This window comes from Charadrius vociferus, unplaced genomic scaffold (assembly GCF_000708025.1).
Source record: "Charadrius vociferus isolate BGI_N301 unplaced genomic scaffold, ASM70802v2 scaffold291, whole genome shotgun sequence".
In the NCBI taxonomy this organism is placed as follows: Eukaryota; Metazoa; Chordata; class Aves; order Charadriiformes; family Charadriidae; genus Charadrius; species Charadrius vociferus.
Genome location: NW_009646958.1, coordinates 289,155 through 305,102, shown reverse-complemented (window position 1 = coordinate 305,102; position 15,948 = coordinate 289,155). Strand labels below are relative to the sequence as shown.

Genomic DNA, 15,948 nt, shown 5'->3' with positions numbered 1-15,948 from the left:
CACCTGCCGCAGCTCCCCGCCTCCCTCCGCCAGCCCCGAGGGTGCCGGTGTGCCTGCCGCGGATGCAGGAGCTGCAGAAGCCTTGGCTCCGAAAGGTGCCACCGACCCGGACCGGGGCACAGCACCCCCTGGTCCCATGGACTGAGCCCTCCTGCTCCGAGACACCAAAGAACCGCTTTCCAACTCAAAATCCAGTGGCAGCACTGATGCACCTCCACGACCTCCTCCAACCCTGGGCCCTGCCCCGTCCGTCTCCATCCCTCTGTCCCGGCCCGGGGCTGCGGGGGCTCCAGGCTGGATGGGGAGCTCTCACGGCACCGGGCTGCAGAAGAGGGTGCAGCGCGGAGAACTCGAATCAGGGAAACGCGTACCCAAAGCAACAGCAGAGATTCAAGAAGACAGAATAAACGTCTGGCAGAGATTGATCCAACGCCACACATAGGTACCAAGGAGGGATTGCTGCAGCCTTGGCGGGAGACAACGCAGGATCCCAGATGCGCTTTGGAGCTGAACTCCCCCTCCAGGAATAAATGAAAACCCTCAACGTAGGTAGTTTGAATCATATTTTTGCTCCAACACTACACACCTGGCTTTAGGTAAACTACCAGGAAAATAGAAAAAAAATTATAAACCACTATTTTTTTGCCCTAGGTTAGCCCCATTATTTGAACCTCAGTTCTATTTCTTCTAAAAATCACTGATGTGGACCCTAGCAATCTATTTAGCAAAAATACAGCTTTGTATCCAAAAGTCAACTCAATAGTTTACCAAAGGCCCTTTCTTCTAGCTTCTGACAAGGAAAAGAGCAAATTGAGTTGCTAAAGATGCTAAACTTCTAAGATTATGTTTCTCCCTCTCAAAATTATTTCAATCAGCATGCATTTCAACTGTACCATCACTAGCTAACACTTTTCCTGCAAGTCAGTCCACTCCCTAAAAACACAAAGTCGTCAAAAGGAGTGAGGTTTCCCAGACCACTTCAGCAACAGGACTTCAGCGGCCAATCAGTCCATAGCCAGGAGAGCAACGAAAGGGTGCCTAAATTTTTATCTTGTTTTAAACTTACACTAATTTTGAGGCATAGCAAGTCTAGAAGAAGAGGGAATAGATTTTGTCAAATAAAAAAAAAGCTAGGCTAGGGCTTTAAAAAGTATATCTCACCTGAAAATTCTTCAGACCAGACAACTTAAACAACAGTCTCAAATCAAAAGGACGATGTATTTTGCAAGGCCCGTTACAGTTCTTAGGGTTAGACACGACATTTAAAATCATATCCGAGCAAGTTTGGAAGGTTTTAAAGAAATCCCCTATTTAAACCACTCTTATTATGTCAACAATCCCAGACTAATGTTTGTCTACAGATCCTGGTTTAAGACTTGCCCTAATTGTCAAGATCAGGGTGGAGAACTGAAGGAATTTCGTTCAATAGAATAAGAACATCAGGCTTATGCCCTCTCTACTGAACAAGAGGTTTCAGAGAATCATTCACCACCTTGGGAAAGGGTATTTTTATTTATTTTTAATGGGATTTTTCTAGCTATAGCTCATCTGTGGGAGGAGTTGCAGAATGTCCCGGAGCAGCTTTCAGCTTTTAATATTCTGTAAGATGAACCCCTTTTGCTTGCTGCCGTGCTATTTAAGCACAACTGCTTCTCTCTTGCTCACTTCATTGCTCATGTATCTTCACATGACAAAACAACGCTATGAGAGCTACCAAGGGACTCTTTTGTTTGCCCAAAATTGAAGACACGTGCAAAAAGCATGAAGTCAAAAAAGAGGCCCTCCTAATACATCTTTTCTCTCCATCTTTACAGTATATAGGGGTTTTTCCTCTGATCTCCCGTTCCTCAGAAATGTGTAATTGTACTCAAATGGTACTGCTGTTCTTGTACTGGGGGCTGTGCTGGCTATGGACTACCTTGTGCTAGCTATGATGGCCAAGGACAAGTGAGGCGGTATCTGTAAGAACAGGTAATGTGTTTTGTTTGATTACGTTAATTGGTTTAAGACACAAACAGTCTCCACAAACCTTGCACTAGTGTTCTTTGGGGTGATGTCAGTTCAACTGACATTACACTGGTTTTTACACGGAATTAAATATAATGCCTGCCATTCAGATTTTTTGAGCTGCATTTTTCTATAAACATTTCACTAGAACAGTAGCTTTATCTTTCTCCATACTAAATTCAACTATGGCACCGCTGAGATCACCATTAACTTGCACCAATTCTGTCAAACCTAGGTTGGACTTCAGTTTATGACACTCTTAATAAAATAACTCTGTTTTATAACACAGCTTGGCATTTGAAACTTAACTAGAAATGGAAATGACTGGATTGTCTATATTTAAGAGTGTATTCTTCCTTACTGCTGTGTTCTCCTTCAGTTTATTCAGACTCGTTCAAACTCTAGAACTAGAGAGATCATTTCCCAAGCAAACCAGCCAGGCTTTATGAGAAGCAACTTATTAGAAAGTACATTATAGTGGGAATGCTGCAAAGATAAAGCAAAATCTGGTAATTCTAAATTCCTTTCCAGCTTCATCACTTTCTCAGATACATCCACAGAACTCTCTATGCCTCAATATTTTCCTGCCTGCAAAGGAGCAATACTAACATTAGCCTCCTTCCTAAGGGTAACGCTTAAGAGCATGTTGGAATCCTTTGATTAAAGGCAATAAGGCAAAATGAAAATGAAGCACTTTGGCTGTTCTCGTGGCACAGCAGCCTATAACCAAGGTAACAATACATCACCAGTCAAAACAATGATTTTGATAACAGTCCTGCAGAGATCAGGTATGTTTTGCATGAAACAGCATCAGGCTTTCAAAAAAATAATTATCTCTACGCTTAATTACCCATAGCTCTTTATAGAGCACACCCACAAATGGTTCCTTACAGAGTCACACCTGAGATCTTTGGGGTACCTACCAAAAAACCCACAGAGTGCCACCAAACATCCATATACATACTATCTTTGAAAAAGCTCTGGGTATGGACTTCAAAGAAGCAACATGATTCAGCAATGAATTGATGAATGCAACAGAGTACATGTCTAAAATAGAGCTCCATCCTCTTCAGCATAATGATATAGTATTTTTTAACACAAAACCATGTGTTCTACATTTCAGAAATCGCAGCTAGAAATTATCATTATGCGGAGTATAGCCCTTTCAAATCATTGCTAACTTTTTTTAAAGGAGAAATTTCTTTCAAATTGAAGATTTTCTATTTGATATTTACTGACTACAAGAACTATCAGGCAACTACAGGCTCTAAAGACTGCAAACCATCTTCTAATTATGAAAGTATGTGCAATCCTGTAAATAAGGCTAGAATCAGCTTGGTCTGAAAAAAAAAAAAAAAAAGAGGCTTTAGATATCATTTCAAACTATTTAGTTACTGAAATGGAATTTTCTGTGCCTGCCAAAATGAATCCTATTCAGTGTGATGCAACAGGTGTTGGAATTCCAGCAGCCGCCTGCAACCCACATCTGGTAATAGTTAGGAGTTTAAAGGAAGTTCTGTAAGAACTGCTTATGTATAAAAACTATTCATCAGTCAAATCTATGGGCCATATTCACCCGCCGCTTGCACAGTGCATAGTTTAGATTTTTATTTCGTTTACAGAAAACGTAATTCTGCTCCTCATGAAATTTTAGGAATCTCAGGCGGTTGTCCAGGTTGAAAGAGTGCAGGGGGTTGGTTTGGCTATACTAGCATGTCAGAAAGGTGAGGGAGGGACTGCAGGTTATAGAAGAAGGTGTGAATACTTCTATATTGGTTCTGACCATCTAATTTATATCCTGACCACTCATACACTCTCATAATTACCCTGCAGAAGAAAGAACCTCCTCCCCCCATGTCCCATCTACCTAGTAAATAAATTCTGTGCAATGTTAAAATTATCAGACAGATATTTGTCAGACAAAAAGCAGAGTTAACACTAAGCTCTGAATAATACTAATTCTTGAGTACTGCTACTCTCAGCTGTGCCTCCTTTTGCTTTTTTCCCCTCAATTACAAAATCCAAATCAATAAGACTACTCAAGAATCAAGTGGTAGGATCAAGCCCTTAATAATTACCCCTTGTTAACTGCCTCGGCATGAATTTTATCACTACACTGTCACTGAGATGACCAGACCTAAAGGAAGTAATACTTATTTAAAGATTTTGAGAATACATGCATAAATTGTGATCATAAACAAAGATGTTGCAGTAAGAACAAGGCTATTAATTCTTAGTTTTGCGTTAAGTCCTGTACACACTGGATTTCAGTAGAAGGTGGGTGAAAAATGAAAGACAATGCACATGTCCATCAGCTTTAGGGAAGCCAGAATCATTTGTCCCCCCTTCCCAATGGAAAAACATTTGTGTCAGTCATTGCATACCGCCAGACAGTAATAAGGTCTTAGTTATTTTACAGCATTATAATCATGGTAAAGAAATCCACGCCCATTTCTTTAAGTTTTGTTCTCCCTCCGTGTTTCTGTGACAGCCTCCTTTCTTTTAGTGAAACACAGATATCTAACGTAGAAACCGATAACTGCAAAACAAATGTCCTATTGGCTTTGCCATACAACTGCAAGCTTACCAGCAATGAGGAGAATGTCTTTATACAGAAACTACAACATCAGTCCAGATACAGAGGGGTAGAAATAAGACTGATCCTGTCTCCTGGGAACACAAGCATCTCTAGAACAAAATTACAAGGAAATGTTAATTAAAGAGCACATTCAAAGTAAGAATGGAATCTGAGTAGCATATAACAGAATAATGATATCCAGAATATAATTATTAAGTAGTTCTGTCAAAAATGCTTCTTAATCATCTACAGGAGAGGCTGATCTTTTAGTGTAACATTTTAATTCCTGACAAAATGACTGAAATAGTACTAAGCAATCATTAATATGGGCAGATGCTGATTTAGAACAGTAATAGATTACTGTGCTTAATCAGAAGTGGCTGTCATTAAGACATTTAGTAAGAAATTACTTCCCAGTTTTCTATTCAGCCTCCACGTATGATTGATGTAATAGAAGTCTGCGCACAGTCTAGCATTTGGTGCAAGTTTTATACATAAATAAGGGGTCTAGAGAGGTTGTGAAGTCTCCACACTTAAGAGTTATTAAAAATACAGCTGGACACCTTTACAACTAGGAACAGCTAGAGGTGTCCTTTTATCATACAAATCATATTAATTTGAGAAATTCGATTTTGTTCAGTTAGGTGAAGGCAAATCTCCGAAGAAAAAAAAGGTAGCAAGAAAGGGTTAAGGGCTCTCAACATCTTTGGGTACTGCCTGTGGAGACACTGTACTTACCCTGCCCATAATACACCGAAGCTGTGTAAATGTACTAACATTGCTCTATAGGTCAGCTCATAAGTTTCATCCTGGTTTAGCTGAGGATCAGTGCTGCGCTCCTGTAGTCACTTGTTTATCATTTCACTTACTGAAATACTGTCCAAAAAGTTCTGAAGAAATACAGAACAAAGCCTAAGTGCTGAAAGGATTAAGTGCCACAGACAGAGTATCTTTTTGAGTAGCAGTCCTGAAAACTCTACTGTTCAATCAGCTGTTTAACTTCCCACTCCCACACTCAGTAGACATTAAAACAAAGAATTAAGTTTTGATATCCTGCAGGCCACCTCCAAACACACATTATCTACATAAACAAAAAATTAGTTATGTCTTAAGAGGCAAATTATGTTTGCTTCCCTAACATATCTTGAAATAGCAGGAAACTCAATAGGTCTTGCATATACATTATCACAGAAATATTTTAAAAGAAACTGATCAGAGGCATTTGAGACTACTCTGCAAACCTAGTCATCCATCCTTGTGCTTACTTTACAGACCACACAAATGTAGCGGAAGAAACAACCTAAAATCATTTCTGTGAATTGAACAGGAATGCTAACATAATCACTGGAAATGCTCTTAATTGGTGTGGCTCAGTGGTGCATTTCAGAGCCGTTAGATCCTCTGCCGCTGTGGAACTCTTTTCATGTCCTGGCAATCACAGTCCAGCCAGCAGTTTGTTTATCATATTCAGTATGAGTTTCCGGATCTCCAACAAAGTGGTATTTACTCCGAGGCAGGGAAGACTGCAGTAATCCAATAAGTTCTCATTAGCCTAAAACGCAGAAACATCTGCTGGGGTCATGAGCTGCTTACTTGCTGTTGATGAGCAAAGAATCAGCCCCATTTGAAGCCAGTGTGAACAAAGAATTGTAGGGTTGGGGGGTGGTGGTGAAGAGACAAACAGGCCTCGGTTATCTCCTGGGCTGCAGCTTCACCACAGTGCACCATAGGCACGAGGGATGCTCCCTTACATTGACCCCTGGTGACCCTACAGCACAGAGCACAGGAATTACAGCAAAAAATGCTTTGACTCAGCCCTCCTGAGCTGGTGGTCTAAAGAGTCAGGAAACACCAATGTAACTGAAGAGAATGTGGTCAGAGCTCCCCAAGAAATAGCAGAGTCCAGGCAGGGCACTCTGTGCCATGCAAACCTAGCTTAAAATTACCTTTGCCAGTTGCTTTTTACACAATTAGAATAATCTAGCAGGGGATGAGTACTTACATTTCTGTGTTCCCCCTCTCCCACCCAGGCTCTCAGACCTAGCTGGATCATTTCACAATTGCTTTCAGGTTTTGGAAGAGAAAAAAAACAGCTTCCCCCCAAAAAATAAAAAATAAAAGCACCTTAGGACGTATGGATATTAATAATTGGTCAATAAAGACTTCTGGCCTAAAAGATGAATACATAGGTAATAAGTATTGCACAAGTTCAGATAGAACATATATCTGCACTGATAGAAGTTACAGAAGAGAGAACACCATTAATTCTAGGTTAAAAACAAACAAAAAAAAAAAACCCCAAACCAAACAACCAAGAAGAGATTGATAACCTGAACAAAAAGAGCCCTTAAGTTGTTTCAGATTCCAACTGATCCAGAGCATGTGACATTGTCAGAAAATAAGCGGAAAATACAAAATAAGTGGTGTCACATCTGTTTAGCTCCTGCTCCAGTGATTTTGCAGCTCTTTGTTGTTGTTTGTACAGTGTTCTATGTGACAGCATTTAATGTCTGTGGCTATTTCAAGGTGAAGGAGCCTAAAAGACTTCTGCAAAGAGTCAAAACAGAACTACTTAGAAAGAATATTCAGGAAAATCCAGATGGAAAAGTCTCAGTTCAAAATAGCTTAAAACCCTTTCTCGGAGAGACTGAGCTATTTTATCTAACACTTGTTCTACCATTTGTACAAAGAATTACACAAGTGCTCAATTTAAGGAAAAGAATGGCCAGAATGCTCAAATCAATGCCTATGATTCTTCTGAAACAATGAGCACACATCCGCAAGCACTTTATTGTTTTGTACATGCAGTTGGCCTTTAGCTCCACGATTCCCACTTTCCTCAGGCTTGTTGTACAGACAATGACTGCCACCTGCAGCAGCAAGGATGAACTACTTCCCCAAAAGATACAGAGACTCTAACGGTGATGACAGCAAGCAGAACCTTTCCCCGCCTCCCTTCTTCACGGAAGAGAACTAACAGCATTACACTTCACTTTCTAGTGAAAATTCGTATTGCTGTCTGTGGTTTAAGTAACATTTGCGTCTATATACATACATACACAGAATAGTATGTCAGTGGTAGAAAGTCACTTGACTGAAGAGGATGGGTTTAATTTAAAAGTATTTCTTACAAAAAAAAAAAAGTTATTTTAAACCAGCAATGAATTCCACCATCAAGAAATCCTAGGAAAGACATTGACTTGCATCTGTTCAGTGAGACAGAATTATCAAGACACTATAAACTTGATTTTCATTTCATCCCTCCCCCCTCATATTCAAGAAGACCACTCTTAACTTTCTGAATCTCAGAATGACATAGGATAAGCAGGCTGAAGGCATGAAGACACACATCCTAGCAATTATCTAAGCCTAGGAGACGCAGTTGTTTGACCAGTTTCATCATATAAGAGCCTTCCTACCGTAACTTCCGTCCACCAAAAATAAACATACTAATTTGCATCTAACCTATGACTTGACTGCTTAGCAAAGTTCCCCATCCAGTGGCGAACTTTGTACATGCAGTTCATGTTCCCTGACCCAGAGCGTGATCCTGCTGTGCGCAGCACCTACAACTTGTGGACTGAATGGCAGCACACACAGGTGAACTATTAGGTGCAGTTCATCCAGTGTGTTTGAGGAAGAAGAAATACAGATTAATATCTTAAAACAACTCACTGCTCTCCTGCTGGCTCATGGATAAGTTGATGCGAAAAAAAAAAATGACACTGATATTATTTACAAGGCTGGTCTTAATAGTTTGTTATATATTGACTTCTCATCCAGTGCACTGCACATCTTCCTGATACAGTTACTACAGCTTAATTTAATCCTAATTTTTAACAGAAGGAGATAAGAACCTAGTTAGACCCTTAGTAATACCAGGAAGAAAGCCTGAATAGCACTTCAAGGAGTGCAAAGAGACTACTCCAAGTATTTTTTGAGCAGGCCAAAAAGACACAGCTTAAGCCAGAAACGACTATGCAGATAATACAAGGCCCAAATTCTGAAAACACATCACAGAAAGAGGTTCCACAGGTTAAAAAAAAAATAGAGGATACAGCATGCCTTTCAGAGCTAAATGCATTCCATGTATAAAAATGGAGAGTACGTTGAAAAAACTTGCCACATCTGGCAAGTATGTTCATAACAAGACCAAACTCTCAGTCACTTACTCAGTAGCCAGCTTTGAGGTTTCTCTCCACATTCACACTCTTCCTCAGCACTTTGCGTGTCACTAGGTCATGGCTTGCCATTGGGACTGGATAGCACCTACAAGTCCATCACCGCATACATAGTGTGTAAACCCAGACGGAAACAAAAGCTTCTGTAGCAGATCGGTGAAGATACTCAAACATGAAAGCTATTGATAATGCAGTAGTCTTTATTATTAAAAAAATAAATAAAGTCCTTAAAGAGAAGATGTCAGATTAATACAAAAGCATTTATGATTTTAATAATTTGTTTCCAAGACAATTATGCAACAAGTTACCAAAACTTTTCACTTGTTACAAGTGGCCGAAGTCCTTCCAATCATCAGCCTCATTACTTGCTAACCATGTAGCTCTTCCTCTCGGCAAATCCAGAAATAAGGGACAATAAAGAGTTCCTCCAGAAGTTGTTCGCTGAGTTGACCAATAATCATGCTGTGCATTCCTACAGATCCTCCTGATGAGATCAGCAAATGCACAATACCACATACACAATTCCACATCTATATTCTGGTATGTTGCCCTCTAAGGAACACCACTTTGGAAAGAGATACAAATCACTGCACTTGAAGTCAGTTCCAAGAAAGTAAACCAAGATGTTTGAGAATGCATAGGTCATATTTGCTAAGAACAACATTTCTTCTTATTTACCTTTCAGTACTGTCAAGGCAGAAAGTGATGAGAAAGGTGTCACAGAAATTCATGTTAAAAAAACCCAAAGATGTCTCCTTATGGGACAGCATGTAGAAGAAAACTCCATTTCTATATTAGTAAGCATACATGCTTCTAGTTTTATATTCTGGTATAACTGAAAATTTGGACAAGAAGTAAAAAGATAACAAGTCTGTTGGCACTGATTTAGTACCCACCCATTAGTAAGACAATACACAAACTTAGTCGAAGTACCAGTGTTTGACAACATCTAGTCCATGATTCTCTTCACATATTCTCTGATTATGCAGAGAAACTTCTTTACTAACTTCAAACGACAGGTTCTGCACTTGCGTGAAGCTCCTGGAACAAATGAAGCAAGCTAAGTCAGTTACTCTGGAGGATGATAACTTCTGCTTAAGCCCAAAGGCTATGTGCCTGGACATTCACATCAGTCTCCCACCATGCAGCCACCAGAAGAAAAATGCAAAGTGAGAATTTTCTTCCCAAAGGCTAGAATTCAGAGGGGAAAGGGGCAGTTTACAGGACGAGGAGATGTGTAGCTTTATGGTCTATCAGTGATGCTTTGTGTTTGTTGACACAACACGAAGAAAAAACCTTTTCCGTGCTCCTTGTACTTCCTAAAAACCATACAAATATATCATCCTTTATTTAAGACATAGTGCTTCCAGCTCTTTTCTGTCTCACAGAGTTCTCCGCTCTCCCTACATATTTGCACATTACCAGGGCTACTCTTGCTTGCTGAAATTCTCAGCTAAAGTGTCAGCGAATGGCACGCTAAAGTAATTCACTTAGAATACACAAATGAAGAAACCCAAACATCTTTACTTTGATTGCAGGTAGGGTAAGCTACGAACAGAATTAAACTTAGTGCTACTGTCCCCTCAATTAATCCTCCTCCAATATACATGCTGGATATATTGTGTTGAGATCTATAGATTTTCCTCTGAATATTTAGCCAACGAGTCTTTTCACCCAGTTGTTGTATATACCTTTGAAGGTCTTTATCCAGTTTCTGAGACGTTTCTTTAAGCTCTTTCAGTACACTACATGCTTTTGCACTTTCTTCTGAGTAGCTTGGCATAACCTCTGTCAGAAGTTCCTGTGTGATAGTTAACTGCTTTTGTAGTTCATCTACAATATGAGATGTTAAAAATATTACTTAAAATCCGTACAGTGGCATCAGTTAATACAAGATCACTTAATAGCTGGAGCAACCACACGCACAGGTGAACTAGATGATGGAAAACTACTGCTTGTTCAGCTTTCACAAACACACCATGAGAAAACTGGGAAAGCCAAATTATTTTTAGCTACTGTGACTAACACCGGCAACAGGCTATTAAAATTGTTAACCAAGCTCCCATTTAGAGTATGTCAAAGACTTTTACAACACAGAAATGCAAGAGGAAAAACAAGTTTTAAACATCCAAAATTCCCTGGCCAGTTACATATGTTGGTATTGGCATGTACACCCAACACGAAATTCATCCAGTCCTCTCCTTTAGCATTCACAAACCAAAAATACATATTCTTCAAAAAACTTTTTCCATTTGTTTTAAAGTGTAAGTAAGATTATTGTAAATGGTCTAAGAATCTTGTTTCTTGCAAACTAGCAGTTTACAAAGGTAACTTTTTGTCCAGACTTCAATACAAGTCACAAGTACTAATTTATTAACCAAACATTCTCTGATTCAAAACATCACACGATATATTTAAGCTTTAGTGCTGTAGGAAACATGGGCAAGTCTACCCACATGACTTTATCCCTTAAATATAGAAACAAGAAAAGATTGAAATATTTCTAAGCTCTACAACTTGCTTACCCATTAAGAACAATGGAGGAGGAGGAATGCCATGAATATGTTAAAAGACACAGAAACTTGCTAAAGAAAGTGTGTATGAAGACTGCTCTAGTTTAGAAAGTTATTTTTTTTTCTGCAGCAGGACAAAAAACTTGAACAAGTGCAGTTTATTGGTTAAACAGAGACAAGAATTAGTGACAGCAAAACATGTGATTAATATTGCAGCCCAGTGTCCATACAAGTTCTAAGAGCACACAAGGCCTCCAGTGGCCACAGATAGATCCAGCAATAACAACGTAAGAATTTTAGCATACCAAAGCCCACTATTTCTGAAAGTAAATTTGATTAATCAAAATTTCATACCAAGGTATGTTAGCATATCTCCTTCTATGTGGATATTCTTTATGGGTAATTCATGTCTAGTGGCATCCAGGGCAACTGCAAAGCTTTTATACTGCTCTTTAAACTGTTCACAAACAGGAACAAGGGGAGCAAGTACTTCCATCTGAAAAAGACACATGATGAGCCAACACTTCTTCAAAAGCAGCCATTTTGTTAGTACAGACCTGCCTCAATACAGAAAAATAATTTATAAAAAAACCAAGTACCCCTCTGCAACGCTCGTTGATAGAGGAATTCAAGAAGTTTGTGGTATGATACTCCTGCCATGCTGTTTAATAGGTTTTCCTCTACCATCTCAAAATACCAGTTTCCCCTGTTACTGTAGCTCAGAAGTATCGGCGACACAGTAGGCAAAGTGTTATATTTGATACTTTGACTGTAGTTAACAGTGTATTCTCCAAAAGACAAAAGTCCTGTTTAATTTTTGCAACGCATATTTGTTAAAAGCAAACATAGCTTGTTTTGGAAATTAATTATTCAAAATATAATTGTTCACTAGAAACTTTCCTCTTACAACCAGGACAGAACTATTGCTGTCTAACATATAAAAATAAGACAAATAAAGAGCAGATGTTCACTTCTCATTTAAGGGTTAGCATCTCAACTCTAGCCATACCTGTAATTGTGTAACTGCAGGATGTTCACGTGGTTTTAAGATACTTGCACCTCCTGTGCATCAACTGCAAACTGTTCTGACAACTAGTGCACTATTGCCGCCCCTTTCCTAATAGCTCTAACTTCTCTTTCCTGCGTATCCACAAGGGACACCCAAAAATGTGACAAAGGCATTTGCTTAGGTTACTAGAGAGCATTACATGCCTCAACAGGAAGAAGATATTTATTTTGTTTAAGATGCATAAAATTGTACCCCAGCAGGCCACAGAAGCAGAGAAATCTTCTCTGGATAAAGGACCACTTCGTAAGTGAGCTTGTTTAAATATAGAAATATAAATTGCAATAAAGCCTACCTGTTTGTCTAATGCATCATCAAGTTTCTGCTCTCTCTCTTTGAGTAGAATTTCACGCTTCAACTTGCAGAGCTTCTCCTGTTGTCTCTCCTTTTCTTCACACAACATGATCAAGTTTTTTTCTGCTTTTTTCTCCAGCTCAGCAAGATTTTTTCCTGCCTATTACATCCAAAAAATATTCACAACTCAAGTAATGCTACATCTACGTAATTAACGTATTCCAAATAAACAAATGGAAGCCTCAGACCAGGTCAAAGAGCTTCAATTAATGAATCAGAGACCACATGCGATAAGCACACTACATTAAGTTAAAGCCCTTCCCCATCTTTTTCCCCCACCCCCGCTAATATTTTTTGTAAAGTAGAAATATATATATACAGCACTGACTGAACCAGGAACTAAGCCACTGCTATAACCTCGAACTCCAAACGCTCTCACTCACGCTATTCCCAAAACCTCTGCATACCCCTACTTCATGATGAACCAGCACCAGCTTAATAAACCGGCATCGAATTCACTCTAAGAGAGTTTACAAAGCAATTCATACAGTTTTACAACCATAAACATATCAAGTGACAAAAATCTAACTTTTACGGATCAGAAAGTGTAGACAAGAAATTAAACAATTCCTCAATATCAAGTTCTTCTATCTGAAATACAAATACTTGACTGACACTCACCTTTATCCTTAGATATGTTAAAAGCAGTGTCTGAGACTCCAGCTCTTCCAGAGTACCAGAATCCTTTCCCTTCTGAAAAGAAAAGAATATCCTAGGTCAATTTTGATATTTAAGCAATTATTTTTCCAATGTTCAAATAAATTACTGAAAGTCCAGTTTGTGCCCGGAATCATAATCAACAGTCAGCCTGATGAAAAAAAAAAGGTTTTTAAACAATGCATGTTAATGAAATATACCTCCTTTTTCTTTGTTCCACCACTTTTTGTAACATTTTCAGCAGATTTTCATAATACCGGTACAGAACCTGAAGTTTCAGTGCTATATTGAATGAGATTCCTAAACAACGCACTTCAAATGAGGTTGAATCAATGTTAGTTTTCTGAGCAAAAAATGTCAGAAAATACTTAAAGATAACGTGATATAATTAAAAAGTACGGACAGGAATACAAATAGAATCGACTTAAGGAGATGCTACAATTGGAGCAGATTCTTTAACACAAGAAACAGAAGCAAAACTTCAGACAGTGTTGAGACATCCAATAAACAAAACACATGTCACTACCAGTAGAAGAGAGTTATCCTCTGACTTCTGCCAGAAGGCTTTAGATCACCTCAGGACCTCGAAGTTGTTATCAAGATAAACAGAAAATCTTAATTTCACACATTTCAAAATAAATATGCTTAACAAATGAAAGCAGTGAGACTTACCGCCTTTTTGGCTTTTTGTGTCCCTGTATCTCCTTTGCAAGCAGAGTTTGAACTAGGAGTCTTTTTGCAAACAGTTTTATCTGTATGACAACAGAAAAGTTATTGCTCTCTTCTACCAAAGTACATAGGATGAGTCAACATACCATCAGGTTCTTCAAAAGCAAAGATAATTTCAAAATTATTATGTGTACCAGTAAAGAAGACTTGTGCTCTATTTCTGGCTCTGATGATACTCATGAGATGTGGATCATATGAGCATTTAGCTTTAAGTGACAGTTCCTGATAGCTGTGTTATAATTTTCAGAAGGTCTGATAATCTAACACCCATCTGTTACAGGAACAAAGACTTGAACATACTTGGCTCTTTGATATTTGATCTTAAACAAAAAGAAGTGAGTACTCAAAAGATATGAAAAATTGAGAGGTTAATTTAAACCCCAAAGTTCTCAATATCTCTGCTTAAAAACACTTGAAATAACATTCACCTTATTTAACAAAATCTCCTTGTGAATATAGTAAAATACAAGGGTAACTTATCATCAAGTGACAGCACATATGTTAACAATAATAAAATAAGAAATTGAGTATGAGTGGAAACTTACCATTAATAGCTGAAAGATCAAGGTCCGGTCGACTAATTTTATCTCCATCTAATAAAGTGGATTGCAAGTCACCTTTCTCAAAACTACTCTGATTTAGTGAACTATGGGCAACACCTGTAGAGAGAAGCTGTTATCAAACTAAAAGAATTAGAACATATTCTACACAAGTTCACAATTTTATATGCTTTCACTAATATGTGGTAACCTTATGCAAACTTTTGCCCATTTACTTTATATGCACCATTTGTATGCTCCCTAACTTACCTAGGGATAAGGTAGTTCATAAAGTTATCCTCTTAAACATTTCACAATTCAACAACACCACTCAGGTGTGAAAAGGGAATAATGTTATTTCCTCAGGATTTTCAAGTCAAGTTAAGGTCCCACCAGAAAATTTTTTTGCAGTTTTTGCAAAAGAAAAAAAAACCCAAACCTGTTTTACAGGCAGCAGTTTTGGTGAGGCGAAAGAAAAAGAGTAGTTCAAAGCCTTGTGCAGAAGGCAAGAGATATGTTTATTTCAGACAACCCAATTACTGAATTCCAGATTAGTTTTCTATCAGAATGTCCAGAGAAAAGTTTAATGCGTTTCAGTTTACACCTCTTAATCCCACATCAAGTTTCTTAATTCCCTTTGTATACAGGTAATAACCGGCAGTGATGCAAGTAACACAAAATACCATCTCTCAACATCATTTTAGAGTTGTTATGAGTTCCACAGGTTGGAAATACTAATTCACAATAGAATAACTTTTAAATTCTTCCAGTACAACCTACCAGCAGAAGTCGTACATTTCTGAGGAAGAACTGATCTTGGTTTAGTTGCAGAAGGCGGTTTAGCAGCAGAAGATGGTTTAGCAGTAGACGTTGTAAAGGAATTTGAAGCATCCTGACAATGAAGAAACAGAAAAGACTGAATGTAAGCAGTAACTACGATCAGCAATATATCTTACCTCCAACTTGAACACCGACAATAAGCAACTACAATCCCAGGGCGCCTTGGTGCTTTGCCAGTCACCCGAGTACAGTCCCAAGTCCTTACCCCAGTCCGCATCTCGCCCACGGCTCCCTCATCACCACAGCAGAGCCGGTTTAATGAAGAAACAGAAAAGACTGAATGTAAGCAGTAACTACGATCAGCAATATATCTTACCTCCAACTTGAACACCGACAATAAGCAACTACAATCCCAGGGCGCCTTGGTGCTTTGCCAGTCACCCGAGTACAGTCCCAAGTCCTTACCCCAGTCCGCATCTCGCCCACGGCTCCCTCATCACCACAGCAGAGCCGGTTTTTGCTCAGGTCTCACTGCCACACGACC

At 38.9% G+C, this 15,948-nt stretch overlaps 1 protein-coding gene across 1 annotated transcript; it reads right to left on the bottom strand.

Moving 5' to 3' along the window:
- Positions 1–9,686: 9,686 nt before the first annotated feature.
- HAUS8 (HAUS augmin-like complex, subunit 8) lies at positions 9,687–15,881 on the bottom strand. Its single transcript, XM_009895195.1, has 9 exons — positions 15,870–15,881; positions 15,405–15,516; positions 14,631–14,744; positions 14,029–14,108; positions 13,321–13,392; positions 12,641–12,799; positions 11,634–11,775; positions 10,458–10,599; positions 9,687–9,807 (listed from the first exon to the last, which is right to left on the bottom strand). Exons 1-9 carry the CDS (start codon positions 15,879–15,881, stop codon positions 9,687–9,689), a joined length of 954 nt encoding a protein of 317 aa, XP_009893497.1.
- Between the last annotated feature and the right edge of the window lie 67 nt (positions 15,882–15,948).